Genomic DNA, 10444 nt, shown 5'->3' with positions numbered 1-10444 from the left:
TATTCCTGGAACAAGAATATTTGTATATTCCAGCTTGGAGATTTCCAAATTACATACAATAATGACAATAATATATAATCATTAATGAAAAACAGAAAACATGTTCTTACGAGATGGGCAGTCTAAGGCTGGCGTCGATACCGATCTGGCTGTCGCCCCGACTCCTTGGCCTCGTGTATACCGATCTTCTAGGATATTTACTACTCGATCACAATCTATAGACTCTATTCTGACTTCTGGCGCAGGATTTTCTACGGGTTTTGCTACTTGATAATGATCTTTTAGAGGAATTGACAACGTACGTGATCCATCGAAAAAGTTCTATACATGATAAAAGTTGTAGATAATATCGCCCAGCGATTAATGTTATTGGAGGTCCCTTTTTTTAATTCATGGGAGATAAGGAAACATTAATTAGCAATGGATAACAAAATACTTATATTGGTCTATGCATATCCTCGTGATCCCACGGATCAACCAAAAGTGAAATTATTAGTCTACTTTAAGGTAAAATTAGAGCTTACAAAATTTTTAGCTCCCTGCAATGAAAAGAGTTTCTAGATACCAATTGAAAAGGATAACTTTTTTAGATAATACATCCAAATAATCATATATTAAGAAAACCAATCTAACAGCAAACTACTCCAATGTGACCAACATTAATATTTTAAAGATAACTGAATACCCAGGCATGTAGATGTAGATTCCAATGGGTACTGGAACTGTGGGTACTCCTAATCATGGTGGCGACTACTCCATTACTTCCTGGAAATAAAAGTACTCCAATTTGGGAGTTAGGCATGCCAATGATCTACCTCAGGATCCAAATCAAAGACCAACCTATGTGCAGTTCATTCTTATCCGAACAAAAAAGTTGCAGAGGAATATCATTAACAACAAAGGCAGCTTTAAATAGAATGCTGTAATTACAAGTACAGGTGGATAAACTGAGTTCTAGGAGAATACCAAACTGGCATGGGCATCCCGTTTGTTCACACACGTTTATTCATCATGTCTGATTATATAAAGAGCAGAGTGCTTCGAAACATGAATGAGGCCAAGACCGGACAGGCAGGTATAGCAACATCAGCTCTTGTTATCGGGTTTCTGTGAAGAAAGCATCAGATGTCATTTGATGAAAGAGGGAAAAGACTAATGAAGGACACTCAGCATGAAAAATATGTTTTGCAAACAGAGGATCATTGTTTACTCTGTAACAGGAAGAAAAAGCAAGTAGTATAAATTGCCATTATGAATCTTATGTTTTTGTAACATAAGCCGCAAATTTATGCAAAAATCCAAGATGGCATAAGGAATATGTTATTCATTAGCAAAAATACTAACTACTGGAACATACAAAAGTTGAAACAACAATCTGTCCATACGCATTGCATGGTGAAAATTTATCTGAATGATTTCCTTTTCAATAAAGCTTTTCCAATGTGTCAAAAGGCGAGGTAGTGGGCATAAAGAGTAAATTAACAGCAAAAACAACAATAGTCATACTACACAATAATCAGAAAAGATAATTGTATAAACAAGGACACATAACCAGTGAATGAGACTAATAGCAATGCGGGATCTGGAGAGGGTCAATGTACACAGCCTTACTTTTAAATATTTAAAGATGATATTTTCATAACTCAAACCCTGATCTCGCAGGTTACAAGGGAGCAACCTTACCATTGTACCAAGGCCCACCCTCTAGAAAAAACAATTGTCTCAACTTTATAATATTGCATTCACACATTTAAATAATAATTAAGCATATAATCATACCAAAACATCTAGAAATAGCTCCTTTATACTTGTCTTATATGAATCAGTAATGCATATCCCAAAGCACTGTATCTGGTATGCAAGTTTTTCTTTTTTTTTTTACTTTTATAATCTTTTTTCCACTACCAGCTCAACAAAATCCATTATAAAGCTCCTATATTACTTTTCATTATATCTCTTTTTCCACCAGCAGCTCTACAAAATCCACAATAGATCTCCCTTGCTACTACTATTTTCATCTCTTCCACCATTAGCTATACAAGATGCACTATAGATCTCCTTTGTTACTGTATGTTTCGAGGCTTAAAGTTCACAACCCAATCTTCATACCAAATTAACTTTTTCAAATATATCAGACTATAACCTTTACTTTATCATTTTGCCCACTATCATCCATCAGAAAGAAAAGGGGCATAGCATACCACAATAGAAGGCTGAGCAATGGATAACAACACGTACCCTCGCTGTACCAGTTGTAATTTTAGAAAACATAATTCCTTTGATATAACGAACATGTGCATTTTTAGGCTTTACAAATTGAAGTTTGGATATTTAAAACCATAATAAGCAAATAAGCACCCCACGCCTGAAACAATTTTCTCATGTTTTCTAATTCTGTTCATCAATGGATTAGCTACTTATAACTTGGAACAAATGATCATGCCATGCCCAAAAAGAGAGGGTGCAAAGATGAACAGAAAATATACTTAAAAGCATTTCCAAACCCATTTATCAGGCATGTTACAGATTCAGCAAAGGTTAGAAAATCAATTTCTTAACTTCTCTCCCAAAGGAACAGATGAGTGTCAAAATTTTGTGACTTTATTGTTGCCAATGTTAAAATAATATTCCAAGCGCACTAAAGCATCATCACTGCTCATTCTAGCACCACCCTATTGCTTAGAATGGCCAAGGTATGGCCAGCAATTAAAAATAAAATCAATGACTTATGCCAAGCATGTTATAGCTCAGATGTAAGGTATCTCATCACTAAAAACTGATGTTACTAAGAGGATGATCGCAAACATGGAACTTAAATCTCCAGTTACTAGTAATAAGAGGAACATACAGACCACAAATAAAATGTGCCCTCCCAAGTACACCTAAATCATCGAAGTAATGGCAGTCCGAAACTCTAAATCAAAGAAGTAATGTCAGTCCATATCTCTAATTGCAGGAGAGGCAATAACTTAGGACAACCATAGTATATATAGTTCAAAAGCAAAGTACCTTATGGCCTAAAAAAAGCTATAGATCTAAAAGTGCCCAATCCAACACTTACAGAGCAAATAGTAGCAGTATAAATTGATTGTGGTTCTTAAAGTTATCAGATCAAGTTATCTAAAAGTATTCGCCTCATATAAGTTAGCGAATGTGTTTCTGCCTTCCATGGCTGTCGAAAAGGAGGAAAAGGAAATTATTCTAGCAGGCAAGTAACAACTGTGGTCATCTAACACCTACTAGGAGTTTAACTTTCAAACTTACAACCATTTTCCTAAGCTCTGAAAAGTTCCAATAATATTCAGATGAATTTTGATAAGTAATGTTGCTTGTCACACATTCGCTAACTTATTCATTGTCGCATCTTGCAAAATTAATGAAATCTAAGAATGCAACAGAATATGAAGTAAAAAACACCATAGATGGAGGTTGAGATTTCTATAGTTCTTGGTAGATTTGGAGAAGACGGCGTCTCTCTAATTTGAATAGTCAGATCATGATTGAACCTTCTATTTAAATGTTCCCTAAGCACCAAGAGAGATTCATATTAAGTCTACAATCACAACATCCCCTTTGTTGATTTATCTAACAAATCTAAATGTTTTCTATCTAACAAAATGAGCATCTAAACAAGTTAAACCATTATAATGAACGGTGAGAACAAGAAATAGCCACATAAAGATCTCAAGCCCAATACCCCTCTTCACGATCAGAATGAACACCACTGTACCTTCTCGGCCTCAGCCTTCTCTTTCTCCTGCTGCTTCTTCAGTTTCTCCAGCCTCTCCCTCTCCATTTTCTACTCACGGATCAACACATCCAAACCCTCAAAACGATCAAAAACCACGCCGATCGATGGGATTACAAACGGGAGAAGAAAGGGTTTGGATATGGACCTGGATGTAGATGGTCTCGGCGGCCCTCTCCTCCTCGCTCAGAACCCTACCCTTCCCGTCGCTAAAGAAGCGCGAGCTCCTCGGGGCGGCGACCTCCTTCGCCGCCGCCACAGACGATCGGGCGAGGCAAGGAATCACTCGGAGCGCCGACCTCATCGCCATCATCTCTGATTCACTACACTCGCCGCTTCCAATTTAATAGGAGACTCGATCGAAGCGAGCGTGAAGAACCGTGAAAGAAGTCTATTAAAATGAGTGCTTTTACATAATTATTCTTTTCATTCTTTTGAATTACGCATATACCATTAATAATAATAGTATAACAAATTAACATTTATGAATAAGACTCAATTTTAAATGATAAATATCTAATATTTTATAGGTGTTCAATTATCCCAGACATCTCTATTGTCAGAGTCAAATGATAATTAATTGAAATTAATTATAAGAGTGCGCAAGATATATATATATATATATATATATATATATATATATATATATATATAGAAAGAAATAGATAAATCACTAATTATATATATGTAATTTTGCCTTGGAATTATTGATTTGGTGGGGAAGGAATCGATGCTTAAAGATTGCTTCGGCCGACTGCTTGATGGATTCATAACGGGTTGGGTTCGATTCGGGTTGACCAACCCATGTATGATTTCATTTATTTCATTTGTCAAAAATAACAAAAAAAATATAAGTTTATTACACGTATATATGTCTAAATATATGATCTGACCCAACAAAAAATGTTTAATTTGGTGCCAAGCGCCATTAAAATTGGGTTGTTTGTCATTGCCAAATATCTTACACTATGATTAGTGAGCACAAAGGAATAAAACAAGCTGGGAGGAATTAATTGATATGTTAATTAACATCAGGAAAAACTTGATATAAGTGGAAAGTATTATTAAATATTTAAAATTAATTTAAAATATAAATTTGAAAAATCTGAAAGATTAATTGTTAGCATTAACTATTTCTTTCCGTACCCGTCACACTCAACCCCACCTTTGCCATCCAGGGCTTGTCAGAGGAATTAGAGGTGGGGCCGCATGTGGGTCCCCCTGTTCACCAATTGCACGGCAGAGTTGAGGCCGGTAAGAAGTGCGCTGGTAGCGAAAGTATTCCGCTTCAATCGACGGCTGATCAACAGCCGTTCCACCGCACAACACGTGCCTTGGCAGATCGACCACGGATTCTCACCGTTGATTCCCGATCCAGAGGATCGTATCCGTCCATTTGTAGTGACGTGGCAGCGTTCCTTCCCTTCCCGCCCAGCAGCGGGGCAAGAGAGAGTTCACATGGTCCTCCGCCCGCATAAAAGACCCCACCATGCGGCTCGAAGACAACGGCTTCGAGCTCCATCCTCTGCGCCTTCCCCGCCCTCAAATCCCTCCCTTCCTCCTCTATGACGTAGTCGTAGAGTTAGTAATTTGAATCCTTCTCCTCTTTCTCTCTTCCCTTTCCCCTAACGAGCTTCACGAATCCGATCCCAAGCGAAGCAATGGGGAACTGCGCTCCCAAGCCGAAGCCCCGATCCCGCCCCGCGCAGCATTCGTCGTCGCTGTTGACGCCCGACTTCCCGGCCGTGCGGCTTTACGGTCCGGAGTCGTGCCCGATCTGCTCCTGCCTCCGCGTTGCTCTCCTGTACAAGTCCGTCCCCTTTCAGTTCGTCCCACGGAGCCCCCTCCTCGGCCTCCCCTTCCTCCAGTGTGGCGCCGACACGGTCGTCGGGGCCGCCGACTCGCTGATCCGGGAGCTGGACTCCAGGTTCCCTCGCCCGCCGACGGCCGCTACGGCGCTGGCGGACATGACGTCGGCGGCTGAGGAGGTGGCGCTGGTGACGGCGCTGCAGCATCGGAGCGTGGAGCGGCACGTGGAGGAGCTGGCGGCGTGGGCCACGGAGATGGCTGCCGGCGGGGGCGGGAGGAAGGGGGAGGCGGCGAGAATGGAGCGGAGCTACGGGCAGCTGGCGGAGGTGGTGCTGGAGCACGCACAGATGGAGGAGCGCCTCCTCTTCCCCGCCTTCGAGTCCGCGGCCGATCGAGGTACACCATCGTCCGCTGTCCGTATTCCTAAGATTATTGGGGAAAAACTCATCTCTTTTGGAATTGGATTCTGCGCAAATCGATTAACCTAATCTTAATAGCGATCACAATGGAAAAGATTGGAATAAAATCAAAGGAATCATTACAGGAGTGTGCAAAGTGGCGAACGAAGAGCACGCGAGGGACCTGCCCATCATCAACGGGATAAAGGAGGACATCAAATCCATGGTGGTGATGGAGGCCGGAACACCCTTCCATCAGGAGGCATTGCTCAATCTGTCCCTGAGATTGAAAACCTTAGAGGTACTCATGTTCATAATTGCTTGCTCCCATCATAACGGACCCAACAAAGAAGATAAAGGGATAAAAATGCCTGCTTTATGATGGAAGCCAATGGAACATTTCTCGAGTGTAGTTCAAGACAAGCTTCGTTGAGGTGTCCTTTAGTTTCCTTGGACTCAAAGTTTGACCATGTGTTGGACCTCATGATTGGTACATATTGACCAAAGTAGAGCACTATTTAGTTAATCTACTGACATTAATTTCATGTGCTAGGAGCATTTCAAGGGGCACTTCCAGGAGGAAGAGAAGAACATGTTGCCGCTGCTGGAGATGGCGATGAGAAGCCAAAGAGAGGAAGGGGAAGACGAATCCTCATCGCGGTCATGGATGGAGCAAGTGTTGGTGCTTATGGAGGCCACCCACTCCCCCCGCCTCTTCCCCTTCTTCATGGCCGGGCTACTCCCCGAAGAGGCCATGCAATACGTGGGACTTGTCTGCCGGCAAACTGCCGACCAGCAACGCCTGGCTTCGATGCTCCGATCACTGATCACCGTCCTCGAAGCAAAACAGAGCATTGTCGGGATCCTGCGACAGCCCACCTAACATGCTGTGTTCTCTGTTCTTTTCTGCTGCATGAAACATTTCCTAAGGGAAACAAGAAAGCAACCCCTTATTCATTCCTGCATACCATCAAATCCAATGGAGTGAAAAGTTCTAACTTTTACAGTAATAAATCAGCAGTTTCCACACTTCTGTAAACTTCCACTTTGGAACAATGAGACTCTTGTTCTAATCAGTCTCCTCCGTTTAGACTGCCTTGTGTCAGAATCGTCTTCATGTGTTCCACCAGCTCTTGCATCTGCTTCCTCGAGTGAAGGGGCGAAGGGTAAACGAAGGCGCAGTCAAGCCGGCCATCTCGGATGGTGTCGAACACCGCAATCGATGGGCCCGCTCCATGCACCGACGCACACCAAATATAGTCTTCCACCCCGAGCTCCTGCTGCAGCTCCGATGAGTCGTAGACCACGGGCTCTTCGAACACAGAGATGAGTGCAGTCCTCTGGGAAGACGAAGGGGTCAGTTGGGGGTTATCGATGGCCTTGCACAGTAGGTAGTTGATCTCAGTGATGTCTTTTAGATGCTTCTTGTTATGGACGGCATTGGAGTAGGACTCATGGCATCTCTCGGCGACCTCCCATAGCTCTTCTCCCCCATGAACATTGTGCGTGTTGATGACGGCCGAGTGATAGGATCCTGCAACATCCCAAGAGAGTGTATAACAAGAATCACTAGCAAATGCATCGACTTAACTGCAACTCAGATGCTCACCAATACTGTGATCATGTAGAACAGGATCAAGATACTTGCGGCAGTCTATGAGGGTCACAACCGTGTAGGTCTCGGCCCGATCCTTCTCGAGATGTTTTGATGAATTTGTAGCGACCAGTGCTGCAGCCGACATGGCTCCACACAGTTTAATTTCCCTTACCTTGCATGCCTGTCACTTGAAACTTAGAACATTGATCTGAATAAAGCAATTAGCAAACACATTTATCCCTTCATTGATTGATGACTAGTATGTCATTATTTGATGAATATTTTAGATAAAAAATAATTATAGTATAAGATCATAAACAATCAATTTTTAATACAAATATCACAATATAGGCCACATGATCGAAATCATCCTAAACTACAACCACAAAAACAATTAATCTTATTTATTGTCATATTCTAATTTGACGAAAAAATATACATTTATTTGTAAGATGAGGGACAAAACCCCAAATCTCCTGTCGATGAGATTTTTATTTTTATTTTTTTTATTACATTAAATAGCATACATAGCACTCACATCGGATTTGAAACTAAGATTTATCACTTGTTTGCACTAATCTCAACGGAGAAATATAAGAAGGATGGCTTTTTAATGTCAAGTACGACTCTTGGATCAAATCCAAATAAAAAAAGACACGCAACAAAAATAAAAATTTAAAGACAAAAAAGAAAAACATACGCTTCTCATTATCTGCACAGGTTGTTGTTTATGAAGATGATAAGTTTCTTGAGGTGCATATTATCTTGATTGTCTACATCACTATTTCCTCGATCTCATCTTCTCTTGTTTGTCAAGTTTAGAGCAGAGAAGCCTATTTAATGAAGAAAAGAAGCAAAAGCTACCGCTCATCTTCTCTTGTCTTAGTCTATCATCCCATGCATCAAATAAACGTGTAGAAAAGTTGCATTCTGATGAGAGTAGAGAAACCTATTTAATGATCAATAGAACACACAAAACAGGCAAAATTGCATATAAAGTTTGTGATTCTTATTATTACTACTTTAATATATATATATATATATATATATATATATATATATATATATATATATATATATATAATACAAGACTCAAAGACTTATATGTCATTGCAGTTTATGGGTATCGGACTATTAGTATAATGATATCGGACTCCAAATTATGGGAAAAAAATATTTTAGATATTTATTTTGAGACTAACAGAAGTGCATATATGAAAATTTTTAATATTTAAAGAGATATATTATATATGCAAAATGTAAAACAATGTATACTATAATAGTCCAAAGTATAGTATTATATACGTGTATTATGCTAGTCCGACGTATGAAGAAAGAGGGAAAAGAAAGCAAAGGCACTCACATTGAGAAGCTTCTGGGTGTCGTCCACGTCCAACACTAACCTCACCACCTCCGATCGCCGGTCCGAACCGGTGTCCTCGAACGGGAGGGTCGACGTCCGCAGACCGTTCAAGGAGTAACCGACCAAATCCTTCCCCCGCGCCCAAAACGGCTTCCATGCGTCCTGCTTCGGTATCAAATCCTCCATCGCCCTGTGAAACCCCTCTTCCTCCTCCTCCTCCTCCTCCTTCGTGCTGCCGGCTATCAGACGCAGGAGCTCCTTGAGGATCGCCGCGGCCGAGGTTCGATCGCAGGCCGCGGAGTGGAACCGGAGCGCGACGACGGTCCGGCCCGCCTCGGGCATGTCGTCGTAGGCCGTCGCAAAGAGGATCGGGTGGGACGGGGCCGGCGATGACCAGGGGTTCTCGTTCAGCTCGTGCTCCAATAGGGCGTGGAAGTGGGACGGGGACGCCGGCGGCGACTGGAGGATGTCGGAGGCGGAGAGGGGGCGGACGGTGAGGGATGGGGAGTGGGCGATGGAGAAGAAGGGCTGGTCGGGGCCAGCGGTGTTGAGGCGGGAACGGAGGAGAGGGTGGGAGGTCTGGAGGCGGTGGAGGGCGGACTCAAGGAGTGGGCGGGGGACGGGGCGGGAGAGGAAGAAGCCGAGGACGAGGACGCCGGTCCCGCCCGGCACGCTGCGGCACCAGCTGTGCTCGGTTCCGCCAACACGGCGGCCTGCGGCGGTTGGGTCGGCCATTCGCGAAGAGATTGGAGAGAAGAGGAGGCGTCAATGGTCGACCTTGGCGTCTCACGTTTAAATGCCGTTTTGGAATATTTCTTATGTGAATTTCCGGAAAAATGAAATTTTAATTTTTTTTCTAAAAATTGTCATATTTTCACTAACAATTTTTTTTATTTAATATCTAAAATAATCCCAATTACCTACTCTTTAATACCCCGAATTATTTACAAAATAAATCGATCTAGTTATTATGTACATACATTATGTTACAATAATTTCAGTAATATCAGGAAACACTATAATACGGTAACATAATTATGCTATAGTATAAAATATAATATTTTTACTTTATATGTTTTGATATTATTAAAATATTATAATACTTTAACACTGTAATTAGATCAATATATAAGAAAAAATAAATCAAATCAGAGATATTTCAAGTATGTTAATAAAAATATAAATAATATGTATATATTATCATCATTTAAATATATATTTTATAATATCTATGGCTGTAAAACATAATATATGACATGCTAGTACGTTAATAATATGCACACGTTATCAATTTTAAATTCGAAGTATATGCTTTCAAAATTCTTCGAAATACTAGATAAAGTATATAGAAGCATTGATATCCATGTTAATTATCTTTTACAACTAAAATACATAGTCCTTCGACTTAATAAGTCTAAGTGTGTTAATATATATGAGTATGAGGTTAAGTCATAACAATATAGTATGCATATGTAATTAAAATAGATAATTGCATAGTGAAGTGATTATCAAGATTTAGAATGAATTTA

General features: G+C 40.9%; 3 protein-coding genes across 3 annotated transcripts; 1 reads left to right on the top strand and 2 right to left on the bottom strand.

The window, feature by feature from the left end:
* Positions 1-890: 890 nt before the first annotated feature.
* LOC103979088 (uncharacterized protein At2g27730, mitochondrial) lies at positions 891-4120 on the bottom strand. The gene is made up of 3 exons (XM_009395114.3): positions 3897-4120; positions 3731-3799; positions 891-1107 (listed from the first exon to the last, which is right to left on the bottom strand). Exons 1-3 carry the CDS (start codon positions 4059-4061, stop codon positions 1087-1089), a joined length of 255 nt encoding a protein of 84 aa, XP_009393389.2. The 5' UTR covers positions 4062-4120; the 3' UTR covers positions 891-1086.
* Positions 4121-5271: 1151 nt separating this feature from the next.
* On the top strand, positions 5272-6900 carry LOC103979578 (uncharacterized). The gene is made up of 3 exons (XM_009395752.3): positions 5272-5953; positions 6102-6256; positions 6509-6900. Exons 1-3 carry the CDS (start codon positions 5410-5412, stop codon positions 6836-6838), a joined length of 1029 nt encoding a protein of 342 aa, XP_009394027.2. The 5' UTR covers positions 5272-5409; the 3' UTR covers positions 6839-6900.
* LOC135629458 (uncharacterized) lies at positions 6887-9700 on the bottom strand. Its single transcript, XM_065136842.1, has 3 exons — positions 8916-9700; positions 7565-7733; positions 6887-7489 (listed from the first exon to the last, which is right to left on the bottom strand). Exons 1-3 carry the CDS (start codon positions 9648-9650, stop codon positions 7029-7031), a joined length of 1365 nt encoding a protein of 454 aa, XP_064992914.1. The 5' UTR covers positions 9651-9700; the 3' UTR covers positions 6887-7028.
* Between the last annotated feature and the right edge of the window lie 744 nt (positions 9701-10444).

This window comes from Musa acuminata, chromosome BXJ1-3 (genome assembly GCF_036884655.1).
Source record: "Musa acuminata AAA Group cultivar baxijiao chromosome BXJ1-3, Cavendish_Baxijiao_AAA, whole genome shotgun sequence".
NCBI lineage: Eukaryota > Viridiplantae > Streptophyta > Magnoliopsida > Zingiberales > Musaceae > Musa > Musa acuminata.
The sequence above is the reverse complement of the archived record's forward strand: the minus strand, read 5'-3'. Positions and strand labels throughout refer to the sequence as shown.

Bases quoted from the DNA above. Each gene is read 5' to 3' on its own strand.
- LOC103979578 (XM_009395752.3), top strand. From the start codon at position 5,410: ATGGGGAACTGCGCTCCCAAGCCGAAGCCCCGATCCCGCCCCGCGCAG. The intron at 5,954-6,101 runs GTACACCATCGT...GAATCATTACAG, and splicing joins CGAGTCCGCGGCCGATCGAG to GAGTGTGCAAAGTGGCGAAC. The intron at 6,257-6,508 runs GTACTCATGTTC...TTCATGTGCTAG, and splicing joins TGAGATTGAAAACCTTAGAG to GAGCATTTCAAGGGGCACTT.
- LOC135629458 (XM_065136842.1), bottom strand. From the start codon at position 9,650: ATGGCCGACCCAACCGCCGCAGGCCGCCGTGTTGGCGGAACCGAGCAC. The intron at 7,734-8,915 runs GTGAGTGCCTTT...TTCAAGTGACAG, and splicing joins ACACCCAGAAGCTTCTCAAT to GCATGCAAGGTAAGGGAAAT. The intron at 7,490-7,564 runs GTGAGCATCTGA...GGGATGTTGCAG, and splicing joins TCTACATGATCACAGTATTG to GATCCTATCACTCGGCCGTC.
- LOC103979088 (XM_009395114.3), bottom strand. From the start codon at position 4,061: ATGATGGCGATGAGGTCGGCGCTCCGAGTGATTCCTTGCCTCGCCCGA. The intron at 3,800-3,896 runs GTCCATATCCAA...ATCCGTGAGTAG, and splicing joins CCGAGACCATCTACATCCAG to AAAATGGAGAGGGAGAGGCT. The intron at 1,108-3,730 runs GTACAGTGGTGT...CTTTCTTCACAG, and splicing joins AGAAGGCTGAGGCCGAGAAG to AAACCCGATAACAAGAGCTG.